The following is a 27,040-nucleotide window of genomic DNA, read 5'->3' as shown; positions in this document are numbered from 1 at the left end:
CAACTACAGATCTATTGCAACACCCCACCATCTCTTTCCAACCTCCACCGTCCATTACTTCCACAGTCTCGCTACCAACTTCCGTCATTCCAACACCCACCGTCTCATTACCAACTCCTGGGTCTCCACTACCAACCGTCTCCACCTGTCTCATTCTTTCCGTCTTCCCTCCATTCCACCGTCCTTCCTTCCTGGGATCTCCTCCCCAGTTCCTCCACTGTCCTTCCTTCCTTCCATTCCACCTTCTTCCACCCGTCCTTCCATTCCTTTTCCACCGTTTCCTGGTCTCATTCCTTTCTTCCCGTCCTTCCTGGTCCATTCTTTCCACCCATTCCTCCACGGTCTCATTCTTCCCACCGTCCTTTCTTTCCGTTGTCCTTTCCACCGTCATTCTTTCCGTCCATTCTTCCTCCACCGTCCATTCTTTTCTTCCTTCCCCGTCATTCTTTACCACCGTCTCATTCCACCGTTGCCACCACCGTCTCATTCTTCCGTCCATTTTCCACCCGTCATTTTTCTTTCCTCCGTCCTCCTTTCCATTCTTTCTTCCGTCTTCCGTCCTTCCGTCATATTCTTGTTATCCACTGTCTCACTCCACCCCGTCTCTCCACTGTCTCCACCGCACCGCTGTCTCATTGCTTCATTCTCATTCTTTCTGTCATTACCACCTTCCATTCTCATTCCGCCGTCTCCGTTTCACCGTCTCCTTCTCCACCGTCCTCACCGTCTCCTCCACCCGTCCTCCGTCTCATTTCCGTCTTCATTCGTTACCACCGTCTCATTCCTCCACTGTCTCCTCCGGTTTCCTGGATCTCCTTTCGTGCCGTCGCCTCCGTCTCCTTTTCATTCTTTTTCAGATCTCCGGGTCCTTCCGTGATCGTTCTTCATTCTTCCGTTCTTCCGTCTCGTATTTTCTTCCGTCGTTACCGGTCTCCTCTTCCGCTTCCTCCTTCCACCGTCGTTACCGTCTCGTCGTTATTCACCGGGTCGTACCGGTCGTTCGTCTGTCTTCCGGGTCATTACCCGTCATTCTGGGCATACCACTGTCATTCCGTTATTCACCCGTCTCATTCTTCCGGGTCATTCGTGCCACTGTCTCTCCACCGTCATTCTTCCACCGTCTTTCTTCGGTCGTTATTCCTCTTCCGTCATCTCATTCGTACCACCGGGATCTTCCGGTTCGTCGTTATTTCCACACCGTCATTTTCTTCTTTCTTCGTACCACGGTCTCTCTTCCGTCTTCCGTCGTCTCCTGACGGTCTTTCTCGTCTCCTCCGTTACCCGTCTTCTTCCGGGTCGTCGTCATTCACTGTGTCGTTATGGCGATCGTTCTTCCGTCGTTATTGCGTCGTTATTTCTCGTGGTGTCATTCTGGTGTCGTTATTTCCATTCGGGGTCGTCGTCTTTTACCACTGTCTCGTTCGTACCACTGTCATCATTCGTCATTTTGGGCATACCACTGTCTCACCCGTCTCGTCTCCGTCCGTCTCACTCCGATCCACACCGTCTTTTCCCACGATCTCCACCGTCATTCTCATTATTTCTTCTTTCTCGTCTCACCAACACTGTCGTGTCATTTTCCGTCATTCTTCCGTCGTCATCATTTCCAGCACGTCTCACCGTCGTCTGGGCAACACCACTGTCGTGTCATTTACCAACACCACGCGTCTCACTACCAACCGTCACCCGTCTCATTATTCCAGCACCCACCGTCATTCCTCACCAGCACCCCGCCCGTCCTCATTTACCGGATCTCTTGTCGTCTCCGGGATCATTACCACCGTCTCATTCCAACACCCCACGGCGCACTGTGTCATTCTTCACCGTCCTCATTTCCAGCCGTCATTCTCCACCACCCCCACTGCGTCTCGTTATTCGTTCCACGCGTCATTTCCTTTTCCAGCGTCTCATGTCTTCCGTCATTCGCTCGTTCCGCCGTCTCGTTACCAACACCACACCGTCTCCACTACCAACACCACACCGTCTCATTTCCAACACCCCACCGTCTCATAACCAACGCCCACCGTCTCACCAACGCCCACCGTCGTCTGTCACCAACCACCCACCGATCTCATTACCAACGCCCCCCATCACTTTCCAAGCACCGATCATTACCAACACCACACCGTCTCACCTACCAACACCCACCGTCTCATTACTACCATATCACCAGGACAATACCGTCTCAGTTATACAACATATCTCGGGACCGTCTCGATTACGAAGTTATACAACATATCTCAGGACAATATCCCCGATGGAAGAAGGAAGCTACAACATATCTCAGGACTACCAGGGCATACATCTCAACATCTCCACCGTCTCGCTACCAACATCTCCAGGATAATATACCTGATGTAAGAATGAAGTTATACAACATATCTCCAGGACAATATCCCCGATGTAAGAATGAAGTTATACAACATATCTCCAGGATAAGATACCCGATGGAAGTAGGAAGTTATACAACATATCTCCAGGACAATATCCCCGATGGAAGTAGGAAGTTGTACAACATATCTCCAGGATAACATACCTGATGTGACATATCTCCAGGATAACATACCTGATGTGACATATCTCCAGGATAACATACCTGATGGAAGAAGGAAGTTATACAACATATCTCCAGGACAATATCCCCGATGGGAGAAGGAAGTTACACAACATATCTCCAGGATAAGATACCCGATGTATATAAGAAGTTATACAACATATCTCCAGGATAACATACCTGATGTAAGTAGGAAGTTATACAACATATCTCCAGGACAATATCCCCGATGGAAGTAGGAAGTTGTACAACATATCTCCAGGACAATATCCCCGATGGAAGAAGGAAGTTGTACAACATATCTCCAGGATAATATCCCCGATGGACGTAGGAAGTTGTACAACATATCTCCAGGACAATATCCCCGATGGAAGAAGGAGGTTGTACAGCATATCTCCAGGACAATATCCCCGATGGAAGAAGGAAGTTGTACAACATATCTCCAGGACAATATCCCCGATGGAAGTAGGAAGTTATACAACATATCTCCAGGACAATATCCCCGATGGAAGAAGGAGGTTGTACAACATATCTCCAGGACAATATCCCCGATGGAAGAAGGAAGTTGTACAACATATCTCAGGACAATATCCCCGATGGAAGTAGGAAGTTATACAACATATCTCTCAGGACAATATCCCCGATGGAAGAAGGAAGTTGTACAACATACAGGGACAATCCCCGATGGAAGTAGGAAGTTATACAACATATCTCCAGGACAATATCCCCGATGGAAGAAGGAAGTTATACAAAATATCTCAGGACAATATCCCCGATGGAAGAAGGAAGTTATACAAAATATCTCCAGGACAATATCCCCGATGGAAGTAGGAAGTTATACAACATATCTCCAGGACAATATCCCCGATGGAAGAAGGAAGTTATACAAAATATCTCCAGGACAATATCCCCGATGGAAGAAGGAAGTTATACAAAATATCTCCAGGACAATATCCCCGATGGAAGTAGGAAGTTATACAACATATCTCCAGGACAATATCCCCGATGGAAGAAGGAGGTTGTACAACATATCTCCAGGACAATATCCCCGATGGAAGAAGGAAGTTGTACAACATATCTCCAGGACAATATCCCCGATGGAAGTAGGAAGTTATACAACATATCTCCAGGACAATATCCCCGATGGAAGAAGGAAGTTATACAAAATATCTCCAGGACAATATCCCCGATGGAAGAAGGAAGTTGTACAACATATCTCCAGGACAATATCCCCGATGGAAGTAGGAAGTTATACAACATATCTCCAGGACAATATCCCCGATTGAAGAAGGAAGTTATACAAAATATCTCGGCATAAACCTGATGTTAGGAGGAATTAATGCTTACTAACTTAACGATTTATCCCCGCCAACATCCTGATGTAAGACGACATTACTGCGACCAATAGTTTGTGTGTAGCGACAGTACTACAGAGTCCCTGATACGTGTGGCAACTAACAGAAGGTAGTGACAGATTCATACCATGCTTTGTGGACTTCAACTGATCTGAAGTAGGGATATTTTTCAAGTATTGGGGCAGTAGCTCCCCGTTTTTTAATCACCCCATGGTATACATCGGTTGTGATTGAGTCTTGAATACCAAGTTTATCATCCCCAAAGACCTTGATTCGAACCCCAAATCTCTGCTGTGACATCAGACATACAAGGGCGACCGCCGCCGACAACCAATTCGCCATGTGTACAGTTGCGGAACAGGAATTCTGCCGATCGATTCTGCTCCAATGATCAGCGCAGACATCCTATCGTGACGTCACTATGTGGATGCATTGATCGCTCATCCAAGACGGCAGACAGTCAAAGGCCCGTAACTCCTACATATGCATCTCATATTACATCATATATTCAAACAAGACTTGTAAATATGTGTGTTTTTGTCTCTGTAGATATGATCAAATATTTAAAATATTGGTTAACACACGTTTCCTCAAAGTTTCGAACCTGACACATCGCTATTATCATCTGTTAGGTGAATCTACAGCTTCTGAACATGAATACGTGACACATTTTATGGATAACAACTTCTTTTTATTCTTTATACGACGTTTCAGAGCCAATTCTAGCTTCTTCGTTCACCTCATGAAGGAGCAAGGATTAGCTCTGAAACGTCGTTTAAAGAATAAATAGAAGTTGTTACCCTTAAGACGTATCCTGTATCCATGGGTCTAGGTCAAAAGCCCCTTGGTACAAAAGCCACTCGACCAAAAGCCCCTCAGGACAAAAGCCCCTCGAATAATGACCAAAAGCCCCTCACTTTACGTATTAATGGGAAAATAAGATTAAAGACAAGATATGATTAACAACCTGATACATTTTATTGCTTGATAACATAATGACCCTAAATACTATAAATACTATAAATTGATATGTAATTAGCAAATATGTTTAGAGAATAAGAAATATATGTCATCAAACAAATGAAAATAAATCAACAAGAAATTATTAATGACTCGAAAAATTGTTTTACATAATAATTAATAATTAAGAAATGTTGTGGCCTATGGCGGAAAGAAAGTCCTCAGTAGAACGGACAGCGTTCTGTTTTCAAAGCACAGCTTTTTGAGGCAGCGTATTAACTCCATGATCAAGTTTAGTAAAATGTTTTTCACAGAAATATATATACACCTCGCTCATACTTGAGCAAATTAGCTCCATTTCCACTACTGGTATGATCAAATACTTAAAATACTATAAAATAGAAACGAGCAATGAGAAAAGTGCATTACACTTTATAAATCATAAAACAGTATAAAATATATAAGAGCAAAGGGAGAAATGTTTATTCGTTTATGAAATACATGAATCGAGGGGCTTTTGACAGGGGCGCTCAAATTAGCGAGGGGCTTTTGTTCAGAGGGGCTTTTGGTCGAGGGGCTTTTGTCCTGAGGGGCTTTTGGCCGGTCCCCGTATCCATATTCGTCCAACTTCTAAATACCTTTCAAGAACAGCTTTTGAACAAATGCCCGCCGTTTGTTATCAGGTTTTTCTTCACTGTATTTTTAAAATGTTTATCATTATGTTTGTTTGGGTTTGTTGCACAGTCAGCTTGTTGTGCATACATAGGTACATATATGTACATACTCGGGCAAAGAGCCGGCAAGTTGACGCCTTCTTACCACTCAACCTGTTCTCTAGACTAACGCTTCGTCTCTGAATATATCATTTTGATTGTAACAATATACCCATTTAAATTGAAAAGGAGCCCAAGGCAGACCAGAGATTCACTTGTAGCCCAGAACCTGGGGGAAATCTAGACTTGCTTCATTTAGGGATTTAGCACTGGATGGAGGGCTAGGCTGTAGGGCAAATAATGTGGTTCAGGGCTGTGAGACACACTACCTGTTCTTCCTATAGTCTCCCAGACCCAAAAGAATATATTTAATAGCAGTCCTACTAAAGTCTAGAATGATTTGGCGAGGCTAGATTGTCTCAGCTCTTGGCCAGAAAATACAGCGTCTGATTGGATTTGTTTCGCAAATAGACACATATTTTATATTTTTTAATAAGATAACTTTATTTTTTATAACTTATGTTATCTCTCCAACATTTATAACGATTGCATTAATATTCCACCGTGGCGAACCATTTATTCCTATGTCACCAATTACGACACTCTAGTTTAATGGCCAGTTGACATGCATTATTATGGCAGTCAGGCCACTGTTTCCAACACCACCTTATTGAGAATTTGTTACGCTTTTTCCACTAAAACATTGTCTCGCTTCAATGAGGTGAGTGCTTACACCTGGGCTGGAGCCTGGATCGTGGAGGATAAACCTTCATTAAGTCAGTATACGTGACAGTCTGGGATTAGTAACAGCAGTTGAACTTCTAGACTAACATCTAGTCTCTGAAATGATAATATTTTACAGAAAAAAACAGTTACTAAACCATATTTCAAAAATACATGTATAACAGAAGGATCCCAGAGGCTATCTTTATTTTCAGACTATTGCACTTCGAAAATGTACAGATTTCCTTCTTTTTTTCAAGTGGATAAATAACAGGTACAGGATATACTTGTAGCTTTTTTCTAAACTGTAGAAGCATATAAAAAGTTCATTAAGTCTGCTTAGTCAGGTTAATACAAAACGTAAACATGGTAGAGCCTAATTATGTCGACCAGCAAAGGCTTTGCAAATATGACTTGGTTTATGGTACAAGGGAAATAACTCTTTCAAGAACGTGAAAACATTGTGAGTTTTTTGGGTCAGTGTTTTTTCAGATGCCTGTCCAGGTTTCGTAAATGCGAGATCATCAAAGTATTCGTGATTCAAACGATGATTATCATATTTAACACTTCATGAGAAGACACTTTCCGAACGATTTCTTCCCACACCTTGAGGAAATACCAAGCTCCATTGTTACCGACCGGTGGTGACTTTCAGCTAGGGAATTTCCGGAGTTATCGACTGGTATACGCTGCCAGACTTTTTTGGCAGATCCCCCTTAGCTGAAACCTTGGACGCGCACACGTATCGGGTTACTCCAAGAACGAAACTGTGTGATGTGGCAGAGCTGAAACCATATCTTGGAAGCGAAAGACGCTCAGTACCAGTGTTTTACCAGGCAAACACCACCGAGGGTTCAGTCGTCTGCTGAAGATGTCGTCTGCGACTTTACTAAGTTTTGTGTTTGTTTTGTCGACAATTATTCTCCAGGATATTTTGGCTGCCGAAGATGGTAAGTTGCCTCTTCATTCACCCATGTCTGACCATCTGATCACTGTCCAGATCAACTTACTGTGAAAACATATATGTGATATTTTCATTAATTGTTGCAAGTGCTTCGTACATTTCTTAGCATTATGAGAAATTTCTCAAACTTTGGAGTGTTTTGGAAACAAATTGTTCGTGGAACATACTGAACCGATTAAAATAAAACTTCGGATGAAAACTATTTGGATTATTTTAAGATGTCATTTGTATTGTACAGCGTATTAGGGATCTTAAAATGCGTGATTAAAGAATGTAAGGAACTGCTCATGGACTTACGAGTTTTTTAAACCTGCTGTTACTATGTGATTAAAGGTAAATAATTACGTCGTTTCCGTTATGTTCTTATGGTGAGAATAAAATATTGTTTTACAGCAGTTAATCTTCCAAATAAAAATATGGGCAGGAAAACTGAATAAGTAAACGTCCTAGTTCCAGCTAGGAGAACCAGAGGAGCTGGCATTGTGTACGTGACTTCCCCCATGTGGGGTGCTGGAGACTCATACCACCTGCCTCCACATTCATGCACATCTAAACACTGTGCAGATTTACCATGCACTTTAATCTCATAGATAGATTATCCAACAAAAATCACTCAATGTGATGTGGAAGTGAATGTGTGAAAGTGTTGAGGAACTATTGGAATGTGTATAAATAGCATCCATGTAATGTTGGACTATTAATGAAAGCTGGAGTCTGTCTGTTCCACTTGTGAAACTGATGATGTATGGGGCAGGGTTAACATGGCTAACACTGCTGTTGTCCTTCACATTCCGTTATATGGGATGTTCAGAACAGGGTAAGTTTGTGATGACTGACAAACATAATCGTGAACAAATTTCACTCATATTGATACATTTATGCAACTCTAGCTTTTATGGTCAGTTTATATATAATAATAAAGCTAGGTTAATGAATACTGAGGAACAGTTATGTATTATATCTATGAACTGGATCAAGTTTGATAGGTAGATTGTGTTGTCATTTTATAACACATTATCTGCACACCCTCATGTTACATTGATAATATTCAAAATGATGGCACTCAATGGCTGATACACAGGTATTAGCCTTTAGGTTCTTTGGTTTCGAAAATTTGAAAACAATGTGTATGGTACTTGTTAAACAGTTTTCAAAGTCACTCTTTTCAGTTTTGATAAACTTTGTTACATTGTGTTTCAAAATAACTTGAAACAGTTTGATACTAAGTTGGCTAAAAAGTAGTGTTCTGACTGACAAACTAACACATTGATTCTGTTTGCTCAATAGAAAGGGTGATATCATCAGTTATTTCCCATTTGAAAACATGATAAACACAGGTATTATCTTTCTCTATTTGTGTCTAAGTACTGACAGTGCTTGTATGTATGTCTCTTTTATGATATTCTGCATTTATTAGCTATAGAACATGTCTTTTGGTATTGATTGTTTTTTAATTTTCACAACATTAGCAGGATTGTTGTACCATCTCACTAGTCATGGTCTGCTACATGTTCTATCATTATTATTCATTGTTTCTATGGCAACATTGTTTCTATTTCTGTCAGCCATGTGGTGATTTGAGGGCACTGATGCTCTTGGTTAAAGTTTGTTTCCTTTCTCAGCAGTAGTCAAATCCATATCAATTATAATCATGAGCATCGCTCAACTCAACTGGGCAAGCACGAAAGACAATGATATGATCGCCAAATTTGTGAATGTTTTCACTTCTTATGACAAGCTTGGAACCTGTATTCTGGAATCTCCATGTGTTATTGTAAATAGTGAGTGAGTGAGTTTAGTTTTACAAAACACTCAGCAATATTCCAGGTATATGGTGGCGGTCTGTAAATAATCGAGTCTGGACCAGACAATCATCAGCATGAGCATCGATCTGGGCACTTGGGAACCGATGACATGTGTCAACCAAGCCAGCGAGCCTGACCACCTGATTGTCTCTTACGACAAACATGGGTTACTGAAGGCCAATATTCTAACCCAGACCTTCACTGGTCGTTATTGTAAATAAGGCCAGAGACATGTTCATGATCGTTACAGTATGTAACATGGCTGAATGTGTTCTCACACCCTGACAGTACTAGTTTTGGCGAACCATGGTTTTCTTTCTTAAAGAAGGAATCTCCATGTGTTATCATGGTTATGTAAATAAGGCCAGAGACATGTTCATGAGTACCAGCTGGTTATGGTATGTAACATGGCTGATTGTGACAGTGCAAGTTTTGGCGAACCATGGTTTTCCTTCTTACAACAGGTCTAGGTATACCTATATCGTTGATGACAATGTGATACTGGCTAACCAACTACATGTGTATCCATTTTTACTGGTGTTTTTAGTAGAAGTTAACTACGAAAATAAAATAATTCTTGTGTAAATATTCTAATGAAACAATTGTAATTGTTACAGTCAGTGTTGCATGAATCTTTCAAGGATATTTGTTGTCTCAATGTTTAACCTATGTGACCTAAACCAAGATTTTATATCAAGCTCTAAACTTTGACTTTACTCTCTTTACCTACAATTGCTGATAAGTGCCCTTGGAGCATTTGAAACTAAACCTTCCTCTGCTTATTTCCAACTAGCATGTTTACCTGTGAGAGGTGGTGTTTAGTTAGTCACTCTGTGTTTACGTGGGGACCGGCCAAAAGCCCCTCTGGACAAAAGCCCCTCACTGATTTGAGCACCCCTGTCAAAAGCCCCTCCATTCATGTATTTCATAAAAGAATATATATTTTATACTGTATTTTAAGTAGGGTGAGTCAGTTTAGCTTTACGCCGCACTCAGCAATATTCCAGCTATATGGCAGTATTTTAAGTAGGAAAAAGTATGAGTGAGTGAGTAATTTATATAGTAATTAGGGTCATTATTTTATGAAGCAATAAAATGTTTCATGTTATAAATCATAAAGTGAAATACATGTACATAAAGTGAGGGGCTTTTGGTCATTTTTCGAGGGGCTTTTCTCCCGAGGGGCTTTTGGTCGAGTGGCTTTTGTCCCGAGGGGCTTTTGACCTAGACCTGTTAACGTCTAGCATGTCACTGTGTGGGTGTGAGTTACAATTTACCCTTGCATCATTTCCACCACATAGCGATGATACCAAGTTGACACTTATACACAAATTCGGTATTCAGTCACACTCTGAATGTCACGTTGACCTACCAGGTCAAGGAACAGCTGACAATGGAAAAACAACAGTCACATAGCTGAGAAACTTCATGTGTGTTGACACATCCATTGTTTGTTTGTGTGAAAGCTTGTAAAGTTCATAGTTCATTAACAGTACAGGACTACAAACCTACTGACTTGCTATTGTGTGTGATCACTGGTGTGTGAAATCCACTACAGCTGCTAGTCCTCGTACAAAGATAGGCGGCATGACATAATGTTGCAGATCAACCATTCTCTTTGTTAGGTGCTAATGGTGTGTTAGCATCTTCTGGAAGGTCAACAGAGACAGGTTCCAGCTGTGTGATCCAGCTCATGTGTAGTATGCACAATCTCATGTAGGCCAAACTTACAGAAAATTGAAATCAACTAAGTGAAGCATACACATTATGCTTTATTTTCAACACTGACAAGGCGTACCAGATGATTGTTGGCTCATGTGAATGGATGTTTTGCCATTGGTGCACTTAGCGTTTGACCTACAGAGGCATACTATGTATAATCCCAAATGTAACACATGCTACGACCTTTAGATAGCTGTGCAGATATTTGGTCTCTTGGCTTCCATGTGTTGGTCTTTCTTAATGGAGTAGTTTTCAACAGTAAATGATGTGGAGAGAGAAGTCATTCATAAAGGCCATTTTTGTGATCATTTGCTCTACATTCATGCAAGCTTGTAACATGCCTACAAGAGTGGTCAACCATTTCATCATGAACACACATATTTCACAGCAAGCCCCTCTCTATTACTTTGTATGTCTACCTGTTTACTTTTAGTATGGAAACATGCCTGAAGAAGCTTGTAGCAATGGCCTTTTTAATCAGACTTGGATCCAGTGTCTAAAATGAACATGAAATTAGCAAAAACTTGCTGCACAACATACTTTACTGGAAATTTAGAACAAAAACATGATCTTTGCTGCGTATTCATCATGCAACATGTTTCATGTTACACGATGCTGCTCAGGTTAACTGCCTGTTTCATATATGTATTAGCAGGATCTGCTGGTTTTGTGATCTCTGATCACAGAGGAATTGTGGCTGACTTCAGAAGTTATGATTGAAATAGGAAGAGAGTTTCAGCTGTTTCCTGCACAGCATATGTATAGTGTTTTACAATGTATAATTTTCCATCTAATCTTAATCTGTCATACAGACCCTGAAGCAAATATATCCAAGAAAGCCCACACAAGTCTAGAAAATGTGGCAAGTCTAGATTTCCATAGCTGAAAATGAACAAAGTCTCAGGGCTCCTTTTCATTATATTTTATTTTTTAACTATAAGCTTTTTTCCCCCTGTAAACAGGGATTTACATGGAGTCCTGTAGTTGAGGGTCCCTGGGACTCATACTCTTAATTTTCAGGGGTCCTGGACAACAAAATGGGGGTTCCAGACACTTAAATATTATCATTAATACTGTTATTGTATTGTGTATCATGGTCATCACATTGTTAAAAAAATCCATAACCCAGCTAGTAGCAAACTCAGTGATAACGTATTGTTAATTGATTGGAATTTTTGCAAAAAGTATTTGGACTTTTAATGAGTCTCTGTGGACACGCTGATATATTTTGTTGCATCCATTGTCAATTTTTATGCATATAGGACGCAGGAATTCGCGTCCTGTAAATCTCCTGTAAAATATGTTCATTCCAGAGACTAGTTGTTTGTCTACATTTAATAGCAGTCAGTGCATATTGCTTCAGGTATGTGTAAATCTGATGAATGAAGACACGTAGGTTACTCTGGCTGAATCCACCAGCCTGCAGTTGACCGTGTGACAGTGTGAAAAGTCAGTATGTATCACACAGTGAGCAATATGTCTGTTCTAGATCTGATGGTTGTGACAGTTGCAACAGATGAGACTGATGGCTTCAAGCGCTTCCTGAGATCTGTGAAGAAGTATGGGTTCGAGTTGAAGGTGAGACATCTCCTTGAAATGAGCAGCAATAAGTCCCACTGACAATCTGGATCAGCTGAATGAAGACAGGGGTCTTTAGGGTCTGTGTATGGTGTTTCAGCAATTTCTGTTTATAGATAATGAACCGAGGACACAATTGTTACATGTTTATGGAGATAATGTGTGTTTGTGATGCTTGTGGATATCACATAGTTGTGGCTTTGTCTGGAAATCAGTGAGTGATGGTGTCCAATGTTGCAGGTGCTTGGTATGGGGGAGGAGTGGGATGGTGGTGATGTTGCTAACTATGCAGGTGGGGGACACAAGATCAACCTTCTGGCTGAAGGCCTGAAGAAGTACCAGGACCGAGATGACCTGCTGCTGATGTTTGTAGACAGGTGGGTTTCCCATAGTTTAATACACCCGCCAAGCATTCCTACACCAATTCCAATAGCAATGTCCATTATTCAAAATATTTCATCAATTGAAGACAGTTATTCACATATCAGTCTGTATGTTGATATGAGCGTTTAGACATATTAAAATATGCAGCAGGATTTTGAAATAACATTTAAACGGGACTTAAACTTATTATCTAGATGCTTCATACATTTGAAACAATCCAGGAATGTCTAAAACCATTGGTAGCCTTATTGGGATGTTTTTGGACTACAATGAAAATTTGTATGCTTCAAAATTAATGTATTCCTACTGCAGCTACGATGTCATCTTCAACAACGACCCAGACACCATCATTGAGAGGTTTAAGAAGTTTGATGCCAGAGTAGTGTTTTCAGCCGAGGGATTCTGCTGGCCTGACCGGAGCCTGCAGGTTGGTAGAAGGGAGGGGTGACTAAAGTATACCCACGTGTTACGCTGTCTGTGTTCTGTGGAGTAGATGTAAGGAGTGCAGGTTGGTAGAAGGGAGGGGTGACTAAAGTATACCCACGTGTTACGCTGTCTGTGTTCTGTGGAGTTGATGTAAGGAGTGCAGGTGTGGTAGAAGGGAGGGTGAGAAGGGAGGGGTGACTAAACCCCCAATGTTACGCTGTCTGTGTTCTGTGGAGTAGATGTAAGGAGTGCAGGTTGGTAGAAGGGAGGGGTGACTAAAGTATACCCACGTGTTACGCTGTCTGTGTTCTGTGGAGTTGATGTAAGGAGTGCAGGTTGGTAGAAGGGAGGGGTGACTAAAGTATACCCACGTGTTACACTGTCTGTGTTCTGTGGAGTTGATGTAAGGAGTGCAGGTTGGTAGAAGGGAGGGGTGACTAAAGTATACCCACGTGTTACACTGTCTGTGTTCTGTGGAGTTGATGTAAGGAGTGCAGGTTGGTAGAAGGGAGGGGTGACTAAAGTATACCCACGTGTTACACGACAGGGGCAGATACAGCTTTTTGAGAAGTGGGGAGCTGGGTATGCACAGTTCATTTCCACCCATTTCCACCCATTTCCATGAGAGTTTCAATTATTTAATAAACTTTCAGGACAAAAGGGGGCACCCCTGCACGCATGCACACACACACACACACACACACACACACACACACACACACCCTTTCTGGATCCGTTCATGCACTGTCTGTGTGTTCTGTGGAGTTGACATAGGGCGTGTTGTATACTTTTTATTTGTTGTTAAACACTGATCTAACAGACAGTTCAATGATTAACAACATCATAAGCATTGATCTACACAATTGGGATACGATAACATTCAATGCTTAAGTAAGATGGTCTGGCCACCCGATACTTTCATGGGTTGCTGAAGATCAGTTCTAATCCAGATCTTCATGGGTTGATGTGAAGGGGGTCTGACGTAAGGTGTGTTCAGTGGCAGCTACAAGACAATTTGTTTTACTGTTTCATGTTCATTATCCAGTGTTCTGATATCAGTGGAGAACAAATGTGTACTGTATTGTCTCCCCATGTGTTATTGGTGTCCTTTGTCTTATACATGCATTGTTATGTTTTTCAGGACCAGTATCCATCTGTGACTATAAATGAAAAGAGGTTTTTGAACTCAGGAGGTAAGGTTCGATTTAAGGAGGTTTTCTGTTACTGGCTGTCAACAGAGTGGAGTCTAGTTGTTTCATGTTAACAGTGACATTTCCCAGGTGTCGAGGGGCATACCGAGTTGTCGTCATGTATATTGTAACAAGCAGGACTTGGACATGTTTTAAGCACAGTTCCTTATAGAGCGTTTTTGAAGTGATGCCATAAGGTTTACAAGCATATGTTTTTTGTGTTACACTCGTATTAGGTTTGTCAAGGATGATGTAATGTTCATGTTCATGAGGTGTAAAGGCATTTGGCAGTGCATGACATGCTAGACTGTAACATGATGATATCATCTCCAGGTTTCATGGGGGCATGCCAGTGATGTGCATGACATGCTAGACTGTAACATGATGATATCATCTCCAGGTTTCATGGGGGCATGCCAGTGATGTGCATGACATGCTAGACTGTAACATGATGATATCGTCTCCAGGTTTCATGGGGGCATGCCAGTGATGTGCATGACATGCTAGACTGTAACATGATGATATCGCTCCAGGTTTCATGGGGGCATGCCAGTGATGTGCATGACATGCTAGACTGTAACATGATGATATCGTCTCCAGGTTTCATGGGGGCATGCCAGTGATGTGCATGACATGCTAGACTGTAACATGATGATATCATCTCCAGGTTTCATGGGGCATGCCAGAGATGCGCATGACATGCTAGACTGTAACATGATGATATCGCCTCCAGGTTTCATGGGGCATGCCAGAGATGTGCATGACATGCTAGACTGTAACATGATGATATCGTCTCCAGGTTTCATGGGGCATGCCAGTGATGTGCATGACATGCTAGACTGTAACATGATGATATCGTCTCCAGGTTTCATGGGGCATGCCAGAGATGTGCATGACATGCTAGACTGTAACATGATGATATCATCTCCAGGTTTCATGGGGCATGCCAGAGATGTGCATGACATGCTAGACTGTAACATGATGATATCGTCTCCAGGTTTCATGGGGGCATGCCAGTGATGTGCATGACATGCTAGACTGTAACATGATGATATCGTCTCCAGGTTTCATGGGGGCATGCCAGTGATGTGCATGACATGCTAGACTGTAACATGATGATATCGTCTCCAGGTTTCATGGGGGCATGCCAGAGATGTGCATGACATGCTAGACTGTAACATGATGATATCGTCTCCAGGTTTCATGGGGGCATGCCAGAGATGTGCATGACATGCTAGACTGTAACATGATGATATCATCTCCAGGTTTCATGGGGCATGCCAGAGATGTGCATGACATGCTAGACTGTAACATGATGATATCGTCTCCAGGTTTCATGGGGCATGCCAGAGATGTGCATGACATGCTAGACTGTAACATGATGATATCGTCTCCAGGTTTCATAGGGGCATGCCAGAGATGTGCATGACATGCTAGACTGTAACATGATGATATCGTCTCCAGGTTTCATGGGGCATGCCAGTGATGTGCATGACATGCTAGACTGTAACATGATGATATCATCTCCAGGTTTCATGGGGGGCATGCCAGAGATGTGCATGACATGCTAGACTGTAACATGATGATATCGTCTCCAGGTTTCATGGGGGCATGCCAGAGATGTGCATGACATGCTAGACTGTAACATGATGATATCGCCTCCAGGTTTCATGGGGGCATGCCAGAGATGTGCATGACATGCTAGACTGTAACATGATGATATCGTCTCCAGGTTTCATGGGGCATGCCAGTGATGTGCATGACATGCTAGACTGTAACATGATGATATCATCTCCAGGTTTCATGGGGCATGCCAGAGATGTGCATGACATGCTAGACTGTAACATGATGATATCGTCTCCAGGTTTCATGGGGGCATGCCAGAGATGTGCATGACATGCTAGACTGTAACATGATGATATCATCTCCAGGTTTCATGGGGCATGCCAGAGATGTGTATGACATGCTAGACTTTAACATGATGATATCGTCTCCAGGTTTCAGGGGGCATGCCAGAGATGTGCATGACATGCTAGACTTTAACATGATGATATCGCTCCAGGTTTCATGGGGGCATGCCAGAGATGTGCATGACATGCCAGACTGTAACATGATGATATCGTCTCCAGGTTTCATGGGGCATGCCAGTGATGTGCATGACATGCTAGACTTTAACATGATGATATCGTCTCCAGGTTTCATGGGGGCATGCCAGAGATGTGCATGACATGCTAGACTGTAACATGATGATATCGTCTCCAGGTTTTATGGGGCATGCCAGAGATGTGCATGACATGCTAGACTGTAACATGATGATATCGTCTCTAGGTTTCATAGGGGCATGCCAGTGATGTGCATGACATGCTAGACTGTAACATGATGATATCGTCTCCAGGTTTCATGGGGGCATGCCAGTGATGTGTATGACATGCTAGACTGTAACATGATGATATCGTCTCCAGGTTGCTAGACTGTAATGGGGCATGCCAGTGATGGGGCATGCCATGCGATGCTAGACTGTAACATGATGATATCGTCTCTAGGTTTTATGGGGGCATGCCAGTGATGTGCATGACATGCTAGACTGTAACATGATGATATCGTCTCCAGGTTTCATGGGGGCATGCCAGTGATGTGCATGACATGCTAGACTGTAACATGATGATATCGTCTCCAGGTTTCATGGGGCATGCCAGAGATGTGCATGACATGCTAGACTGTAACATGATGATATCGTCTCCAGGTTTCCATGGGGGCATGCCAGTGATGTGCATGACATGCTAGACTGTAACATGATGATATCATCTCCAGGTTTCATGGGGGCATGCCAGTGATGTGTATGACATGCTAGACTGTAACATGATGATATCGTCTCCAGGTTTCATGGGGCATGCCAGAGATGTGTATGACATGCTAGACTTTAACATGATGATATCGTCTCCAGGTTTCATGGGGGCATGCCAGAGATGTGCATGACATGCTAGACTGTAACATGATGATATCGTCTCCAGGTTTCATGGGGCATGCCAGAGATGTGTATGACATGCTAGACTGTAACATGATGATATCGTCTCCAGGTTTCATGAGGGGCATGCCAGTGATGTGCATGACATGCTAGACTGTAACATGATGATATCGTCTCCAGGTTTCATGGGGGCATGCCAGTGATGTGTATGACATGCTAGACTGTAACATGATGATATCGTCTCCTAGGGTTTCATGGGGGCATGCCAGAGATGTGTATGACATGCTAGACTGTAACATGATGATATCGTCTCCAGGTTTCATGGGGGCATGCCAGTGATGTGTATGACATGCTAGACTGTAACATGATGATATCGTCTCCAGGTTTCATGGGGCATGCCAGTGATGTGCATGACATGCTAGACTGTAACATGATGATATCGTCTCCAGGTTTCATGGGGCATGCCAGTGATGTGTATCGCGATGCTAGACTGTAACATGATGATATCGTCTCCAGGTTTCATGGGGGCATGCCAGAGATGTGCATGACATGCTAGACTGTAACATGATGATATCGTCTCCAGGTTTCATGGGGGCATGCCAGTGATGTGCATGACATGCTAGACTGTAACATGATGATATCGTCTCCAGGTTTCATGGGGGCATGCCAGTGATGTGCATGACATGCTAGACTGTAACATGATGATATCGTCTCCAGGTTTCATGGGGGCATGCCAGTGATGTGCATGACATGCTAGACTGTAACATGATGATATCGTCTCCAGGTTTCATGGGGGCATGCCAGTGATGTGTATGACATGCTAGACTGTAACATGATGATATCGTCTCCAGGTTTTATGGGGGCATGCCAGTGATGTGTATGACATGCTAGACTGTAACATGATGATATCGTCTCCAGGTTTCATGGGGGCATGCCAGTGATGTGTATCGCGATGCTAGACTGTAACATGATGATATCGTCTCCAGGTTTTATGGGGGCATGCCAGTGATGTGCATGACATGCTAGACTGTAACATGATGATATCATCTCCAGGTTTCATGGGGGCATGCCAGTGATGTGTATGCGATGCTAGACTGTAACATGATGATATCGTCTCCAGGTTTCATGGGGGCATGCCAGTGATGTGTATGACATGCTAGACTGTAACATGATGATATCATCTCCAGGTTTCATGGGGGCATGCCAGTGATGTGTATGCGATGCTAGACTTTAACATGATGATATCGTCTCCAGGTTTTATGGGGGCATGCCAGAGATGTGTATGAGATGCTAGACTGTAACATGATGATATCGTCTCCAGGTTTCATGGGGGCATGCCAGTGATGTGTATGCGATGCTAGACTGTAACATGATGATATCGTCTCCAGGTTTTATGGGGGCATGCCAGAGATGAGTATGCGATGCTAGACTGTAACATGATGATATCGTCTCCAGGTTTCATGGGGGCATGCCAGTGATGTGTATGCGATGCTAGACTGTAACATGATGATATCGTCTCCAGGTTTCATATGGGGGCATGCCAGTGATGTGCATGACATGCTAGACTGTAACATGATGATATCGTCTCTCCAGGTTTTATGGGGGCATGCCAGAGATGAGTATGCGATGCTAGACTGTAACATGATGATATCATCTCCAGGTTTTATGGGGGCATGCCAGTGATGTGTATGCAATGCTAGACTGTAACATGATGATATCGTCTCCAGGTTTTATGGGGGCATGCCAGAGATGAGTATGCGCGATGCTAGACTGTAACATGATGATATCGTCTCCAGGTTTTATTGGGGCATGCCAGAGATGAGTATGCGATGCTAGACTGTAACATGATGATATCATCTCCAGGTTTCATGGGGGCATGCCAGAGATGAGTATGCAATGCTAGACTTTAACATGATGATATCATCTCCAGGTTTCATGGGGCATGCCAGTGATGTGTATGCAATGCTAGACTTTAACATGATGATATCGTCTCCAGGTTTCATGGGGGCATGCCAGAGATGAGTATGCGCGATGCTAGACTTTAACATGATGATATCATCTCCAGGTTTCATGGGGGCATGCCAGTGATGAGTATGCGATGCTAGACTGTAACATGATGATATCATCTCCAGGTTTCATGGGGGCATGCCAGAGATGAGTATGCGATGCTAGACTGTAACATGATGATATCATCTCCAGGTTTCATGGGGGCATGCCAGTGATGAGTATGCGATGCTAGACTGTAACATGATGATATCGTCTCCAGGTTTCATGGGGGCATGCCAGTGATGTGTATGCGATGCTAGACTGTAACATGATGATATCGTCTCCAGGTTTCATGGGGCATGCCAGTGATGTGTATGCGATGCTAGACTGTAACATGATGATATCATCTCCAGGTTTTATGGGGGCATGCCAGTGATGTGTATGCGATGCTAGACTGTAACATGATGATATCATCTCCAGGTTTTATGGGGGCATGCCAGTGATGTGTATGCAATGCTAGACTGTAACATGATGATATCGTCTCCAGGTTTTATGGGGGCATGCCAGAGATGAGTATGCGATGCTAGACTGTAACATGATGAATCGTCTCCAGGTTTTATGGGGGCATGCCAGTGATGTGTATGCGATGCTAGACTTTAACATGATGATATCATCTCCAGGTTTCATGGGGGCATGCCAGTGATGTGTATGCGATGCTAGACTTTAACATGATGATATCATCTCCAGGTTTTATGGGGGCATGCCAGTGATGTGTATGCGATGCTACACTGTAACATGATGAATCGTCTCCAGGTTTTATGGGGGCATGCCAGTGATGTGTATGCAATGCTAGACTTTAACATGATGATATCATCTCCAGGTTTCATGGGGGCATGCCAGTGATGTGTATGCGATGCTAGACTTTAACATGATGATATCGTCTCCAGGTTTCATTGGCTATGCCAGTGATGTGTATGCGATGCTAGACTTTAACATGATGATATCGTCACCAGGTTTCATTGGCTATGCCAGTGATGTGTATGCGATGCTAGACTTTAACATGATGATATCATCTCCAGGTTTCATGGGCTATGCCAAGGATGTGTATGAGATGATAACACATGAGTCTGTGAGCAACCGAGATGATGACCAACTCTACTACACCAAGATCTTCCTGGACGAGAACTTGAGGGTCAGTGCTGCTCTTTGCTGAATGTGCTGTTTTATCACAACAAGGATGTAATGTTCCTGTCTGAATAATGCCCTGGATACACTTACTCGTCTTGTTAACTGAAAGTGTTGATGTGAACCCTTCAGGACTTCTCATGCTGATTATCAGTTGTCTTATTTCAGGACAAATGGAGAATTAAACTCGACACCAGGTCAGAAATCTTCCAGAATCTTAATGGTGCTCTTGGTGAGTATAGCCATATTTTTTAATCACATTTAAATCAGTATAAAACATAGCGTGCTGGATTTTTTACCTGAATATTACTTTGTATGGACTATGTTGCTGTTAACAAGAAAGAAAAGTTGCAAATTACTGTGTTGGTGTGCAGGTGAAGTTGTAATCAAGTCACTGGGGAGCCGCAGCTACCTCTACAACCTCAAGTCAGGCACCTCCCCTACGGTTGTACATGGGAATGGACCAATTAAGGTAGAACTACACTACAGAAGACCACCATTCATTAAATGCTAAACAGGAGCTGATTTGTTCATAGTTACATAGTTACAGTACTCTCAGCAGTCAGAAATGTGTTCATTGTTGTGTTATTACTGAAATCTCACAATCTGTTATTTGTAGTGTACTTTGACTATGGGAACATTTGTTTTAACACTGTTTACTTGCAGGCTGAGTTCAACCGCATTGCAAACTATCTTGCTGATGGCTGGACAATCCAACATGGATGTCAGAGTTGTGAGGAAGATACCATCAGTCTAGAAGGGCTCAAGGTCAGTGGTATTTTTATGCCAAAGATCTGGAGGGATAGCCTTGTGTTTGGTGATGATATGTAACACTGGATTGTGTTGGGTGGTATTATGTAATACTTGATTGTGTTGAATGGTGATATGTAGCACTGCCTTGTGTTGAGTAGTGATATGTAACACTGGATTGTGTTGGGTGGTGATATGTAACACTGGATTGTGTTGGGTGGTGATATGTAACACTGGTTTGTGTTGGGCGGTGATAAGTAACACTGGATTGTGTTGGGTAGTGATAAGTAACACTGGATTGAGTTGGCTGGTGATATGTAACACTGGATTGTGTTGGGTGGTGATATGTAACACTGGTTTGTGTTGGGCGGTGATAAGTAACACTGGATTGTGTTGGGTAGTGATATGTAACACTGGATTGTGTTGGGTGGTATTATGTAACACTGGATTGTGTTGGGTGGTGATAAGTAACACTGGATTGTGTTGGGTAGTGATAAGTAACACTGGATTGAGTTGGCTGGTGATAAGTAACACTGGTTTGTGTTGGGTGGTGATAAGTAGCACTGGATTGAGTTGGCTGGTGAGATGTAACACTGGTTTGTGTTGGGTAGTGATAAGTAGCACTGGATTGTGTTGGGTAGTGATAAGTAGCACTGGATTGAGTTGGCTGGTGATGTGTAACACTGGATTGTGTTGGGTGGTGATGTGTAACACTGGATTGTGTTGGGTGGTGATGTGTAACACTGGATTGTGTTGGGTGGTGATATGTAACACTGGATTGTGTTGGGTGGTGATGTGTAACACTGGATTGTGTTGGGTGGTGATGTGTAACACTGGATTGAGTTGGCTGGTGATGTGTAACACTGGATTGTGTTGGGTGGTGATGTGTAACACTGGATTGAGTTGGCTGGTGATGTGTAACACTGGATTGTGTTGGGTGGTGATGTGTAACACTGGATTGTGTTGGGTGGTGATGTGTAACACTGGATTGTGTTGGGTGGTGATATGTAACACTGGTTTGTGTTGGGTGGTGATAAGTAACACTGGATTGTGTTGGGTAGTGATAAGTAACACTGGATTGAGTTGGCTGGTGATATGTAACACTGGATTGAGTTGGGTGGTGATATGTAACACTGGTTTGTGTTGGGCGGTGATAAGTAACACTGGATTGTGTTGGGTAGTGATAAGTAACACTGGATTGAGTTGGCTGGTGATATGTAACACTGGATTGTGTTGGGTGGTGATATGTAACACTGCCTTGTGTTGGGTAGTGATAAGTAACACTGGATTGTGTTGGGTGGTGATATGTAACACTGGATTGTGTTGGGTGGTGATATGTAACACTGGATTGTGTTGGGTGGTGATATGTAACACTGGATTGTGTGGTGATTGGTGGTGGTGATATGTAACACTGGATTGTGTTGGGTGGTGATATGTAACACTGCCTTGTGTTGGGTGGTGATATGTAACACTGGATTGTGTTGGGTGGTGATATGTAACACTGGATTGTGTTGGGTGGTGATACGTAACACTGGATTGTGTTTGGTGGTGATAAGTAACACTGGATTGTGTTGGGTGGTGATATGTAACACTGGATTGTGTTGGCAGGTGATATGTAACACTGGATTGTGTTGGGTGGTGATACGTAACACTGGATTGTGTTGGGTGGTGATAAGTAACACTGGATTGTGTTGGGTGGTGATATGTAACACTGGATTGTGTTGGGTGGTGATAAGTAACACTGCCTTGTGTTGGGTGGTGATATGTAACACTGGATTTGTGTTGGGTAGTGATATACTTAACACTGGATTGGTTGGTGATATGTAACACTGGATTGTGTTGGGTGGTGATATAACACTGGATTGTGTTGGGTGGTGATAAGTAACTGTTGGGTGGTGATTGTGTTGGGTGGTGATATGTAACACTGGATTGTGTTGGGTGGTGATATGTAACACTGGATTGTGTTGGGTGGTGATATGTAACACTGGATTGTGTTGGGTGGTGATATGTAACACTGGATTGTGTTGGGTGGTGATGTGTAACACTGGATTGTGTTGGGTGGTGATATGTAACACTGGATAGTGTTGGGTGGTGATATGTAACACTGGATTGTGTTGGGTGGTGATACTGGATTGTGTTAGGTGGTGATATGTAACACTGGATAGTGTTGGGTGGTGATATGTAACACCTGGATTGTGTTGGTGGTGATGTGATAACACTGCCCTTGTGTTGGGTGGTGATATGTAACACCGGATAGTGTTGGGTGTGGTGATAAGTAACACTGGATTGTGTTGGGTGGTGATATGTAACACTGGATACAGTGTTGGGTGGTGATATGTAACACTGGATGGGTGGTGATTGGTGTAACACCGATAGTGTTGGTGATATGTAACACTGGATTGTGTTAAGTGGTGATATGTAACACTGCCTTGTGTTGGGTGGTGATATGTAACACTGGATTGTGTTGGGTGGTGATAAGTAACACAGCCTTGTGTTGGGTGGTGATATGTAACACTGCCTTGTGTTGGGTGGTGATATGTAACACTGGATTGTGTTGGGTGGTGATATGTAACACTGGATTGTGTTGAGTGGTGATAAGTAACACAGCCTTGTGTTGGGTGGTGATATGTAACACTGCCTTGTGATATGTAACACTGGATTGTGTTGGGTGGTGATATGTAACACTGGTTTGTGTTGGGTGGTGATATGTAGCACTGCCTTGTTTTGGGTGGTGATATGTAACACTGCCTTGTGTTGGGTGGTGATATGTAACACTGCCTCGTGTTTGGTGGTGATATGTAACACTGCCTTGTGATATGTAACACTGGATTGTGTTGGGCGGTGATATGTAACACTGGTTTGTGTTGGGTGGTGATAAGTAGTAATAGCCTTGTTTTGGGTGGTGATATGTAACACTGCCTTGTGTTTGGTGGTGATATGTAACACTGCCTTGTGATATGTAACACTGGATTGTGTTGGGTGGTGATATGTAACACTGCCTTGTGATATGTAACACTGGATTGTGTTGGGTGGTGATATGTAACACTGGTTTGTGTTGGGTGGTGATAAGTAGTAATAGCCTTGTTTTGGGTTGTGATATGTAACACTGCCTTGTGATATGTAACACTGCCTTGTGTTTGGTGGTGATATGTAACACTGCCTTGTGATATGTAACACTGGATTGTGTTGGGTGGTGATAAGTAACACTGGATTGTGTTGGGTGGTGGTAAGTAGTAATAGCCTTGTTTTGGGTGGTGATATGTAACACTGGATTGTGTTGGGTGGTGATAAGTAACACTGGTTTGTGTTGGGTGGTGATAAGTAGTAATAGCCTTGTTTTGGGTGGTGATATGTAACACTTGATTGTGTTGGGTGGTGATATGTAACACTGGATTGTGTTGGGTGGTGATAAGTAACACTGGTTTGTGTTGGGTGGTGATAAGTAGTAATAGCCTTGTTTTGGGTGGTGATATGTAACACTGGATTGTGTTGGGTGGTGATAAGTAGCACTGCCTTGTGTTGGGTAGTGATATGTAACACTGGATAGTGTTGGGTGGTGATATGTAACACTGCCTTGTGTTGGGTGGTGATATGTAACACTGCCTTGTGTTGGGTGGTGATATGTAACACTGGATTGTGTTGGGTGGTGATAAGTAACACTGCCTTGTGTTGGATGGTGATAAGTAACACTGGATAGTGTTGGGTGGTGATATGTAACACTGGATTGTGTTGGGTGGTGATATGTAACACTGGATAGTGTTGGGTGGTGATATGTAACACTGGATTGTGTTGGGTGGTGATATGTAACACTGGATTGTGTTGGGTGGTGATATGTAACACTGGATTGTGTTGAGTGGTGATGTGTAACACTGGATTGTGTTTGGTGGTGATATGTAACACTGGATTGTGTTGGGTGGTGATATGTAACACTGGATTGTGTTGAGTGGTGATGTGTAACACTGGATTGTGTTTGGTGGTGATGTGTAACACTGGATTGTGTTGGGTGGTGATGTGTAACACTGGTTTGTGTTGGGTGGTGATATGTAACACTGGATTGTGTTGGGTAGTGATAAGTAACACTGCCTTGTGTTGGATGGTGATATGTAACACTGGATAGTGTTGGGTGGTGATATGTAACACTGGATTGTGTTGGGTGGTGATGTGTAACACTGGATTGTGTTGGGTGGTGATGTGTAACACTGGATTGTGTTGGGTGGTGATGTGTAACACTGGTTTGTGTTGGGTGGTGATATGTAACACTGGATTGTGTTGGGTGGTGATGTTTAACACTGGTTTGTGTTGGGTGGTGATATGTAACACTGGATTGTGTTGGGTGGTGATACTTAACACTGGATTGTATCAAGACGCCCCAGATGGTGTCAGTGGTGATGTGCCTTGTGTTCTCCCTTGCAGGAGGAGGACTACCCGACAGTGCTAGTAGCCCTTTTCATTGAGAGATCAACACCATTCTTGGAGGAGTTTTTGGAAGCTGTAGCCAGTCAGAACTACCCCAAGTCCAGGATGGACCTGTATATTCACAACTTGGTAAGTACTCCTGACAAATTATGTATGTAAATAAAGGGAGACAACTCCTTGCATGATGTGGTTGTATGAAGCTGACCCTGTTATTGGAGACACACCTTTATAGATGAAGCTCAAGCTGTATAAACGTTTAGCTGTACCCTTTGAGACCATTTTGGCTACAAAGACAAAACATATATTGCCCCAATAGAAGAAACAGGACTTATAAACATGGCCACTTTGTTCTGTAGTGGCTGAAAATTACCTTGATAAATTGAAAGGCATACCCAATATCTTGTGTATGATGGATGTGTAACCATTGTAACTTATGGCGCTTGTGTAACAGGAAGACACTCACAGAAAGACAGTGGAGGCGTTCATCGATGAATACCAGGATGAATACCAGTCTGTAACATCCATAGGCCCCTATGATGGAGTTGGTGAAGCCATGGGCAGGAACTGGGCCATGTGAGTGGATTCACAATTGTTGGATTGTTATATTGAAGGCTTCTGAATCTGAAACTGGGACAGGCTGCTGAGCATCCACTATGTGGTGATCGTGGTCACTTCCAAATGGTTGTGATCATTGCTATCTTTGTATGTAGAGAGCGACAAAACAACCTGAACAGCTGACACGTGTGTTCATTGCTGACATTGTGAATTGATGTGTTCAATAATACATTTTGCAGAGCGGAGTGCATCAAGAAGAACTGCAATTATCTGTGGGTCATTGACTCTGATGCCCGATATGAGGAACCAGAAGCTTTGAAACTGCTTATTCAGCAAAACAGGTTAGTTGTACCTTCACATCTGTTTTCTGAAAGGTATTTCTGCCCATACTACTCTTCAGACTCAATATAGAAGAAAAGTATGAAGTCATATCACTTTTATGTGGAAACAGGAATTTTTATAGTTTAATAATGAAGTATTTAATGTTTTCACTAGGTCTGTGATAGCTCCACTGGTGTCCAGGGTGGGCAAGCTGTGGTCCAACTTCTGGGGTGCCTTGGGACCAAAAGGATTCTATGCCAGATCTGAAGACTATGCAGACATAGTGGAGACAAAGAAAGTGTGAGTACTGAAGTCCTTTAACACTGACTTCAAGGTGCTTCTTGCAGGGCCTTAGTATGATGCAAGGCCTTTAAGACTGAATTCAAGGTGCTTGTTGCAGGGCCTTAGTATGATGCAAGGCCTTTAACACTGACTTCAAGGTGCTTCTTGCAGGGCCTTAGTATGATGCAAGGCCTTTAATACTGACT

At 42.8% G+C, this 27,040-nt stretch overlaps 1 protein-coding gene across 1 annotated transcript in view; it reads left to right on the top strand.

Annotated features, from left to right (window-relative positions):
- The first annotated feature begins 6,781 nt into the window (after positions 1–6,781).
- LOC124279706 (multifunctional procollagen lysine hydroxylase and glycosyltransferase LH3-like) overlaps positions 6,782–27,040 on the top strand; it is a 31,530-nt gene continuing 11,271 nt past the window's right edge. Inside the window, exons 1-13 of the mRNA XM_046715551.1 lie at positions 6,782–7,255; positions 12,286–12,374; positions 12,615–12,751; positions 13,071–13,185; positions 14,326–14,377; positions 20,405–20,517; positions 20,679–20,742; positions 20,885–20,982; positions 21,177–21,278; positions 25,674–25,805; positions 26,128–26,249; positions 26,471–26,572; positions 26,727–26,852. Coding sequence (XP_046571507.1) covers positions 7,177–7,255; positions 12,286–12,374; positions 12,615–12,751; positions 13,071–13,185; positions 14,326–14,377; positions 20,405–20,517; positions 20,679–20,742; positions 20,885–20,982; positions 21,177–21,278; positions 25,674–25,805; positions 26,128–26,249; positions 26,471–26,572; positions 26,727–26,852 — 1,331 coding nt within the window. The 5' untranslated portion in view covers positions 6,782–7,176. The remainder of the gene's footprint in view (positions 7,256–12,285; positions 12,375–12,614; positions 12,752–13,070; positions 13,186–14,325; positions 14,378–20,404; positions 20,518–20,678; positions 20,743–20,884; positions 20,983–21,176; positions 21,279–25,673; positions 25,806–26,127; positions 26,250–26,470; positions 26,573–26,726; positions 26,853–27,040) is intronic.

The sequence above is a fragment of the Haliotis rubra genome, unplaced genomic scaffold, assembly GCF_003918875.1.
Source record: "Haliotis rubra isolate DU_JTF1 unplaced genomic scaffold, ASM391887v1 Scf255, whole genome shotgun sequence".
NCBI classification, from domain to species: domain Eukaryota; kingdom Metazoa; phylum Mollusca; class Gastropoda; order Lepetellida; family Haliotidae; genus Haliotis; species Haliotis rubra.
This window is presented reverse-complemented; position numbering and strand designations above follow the sequence as displayed.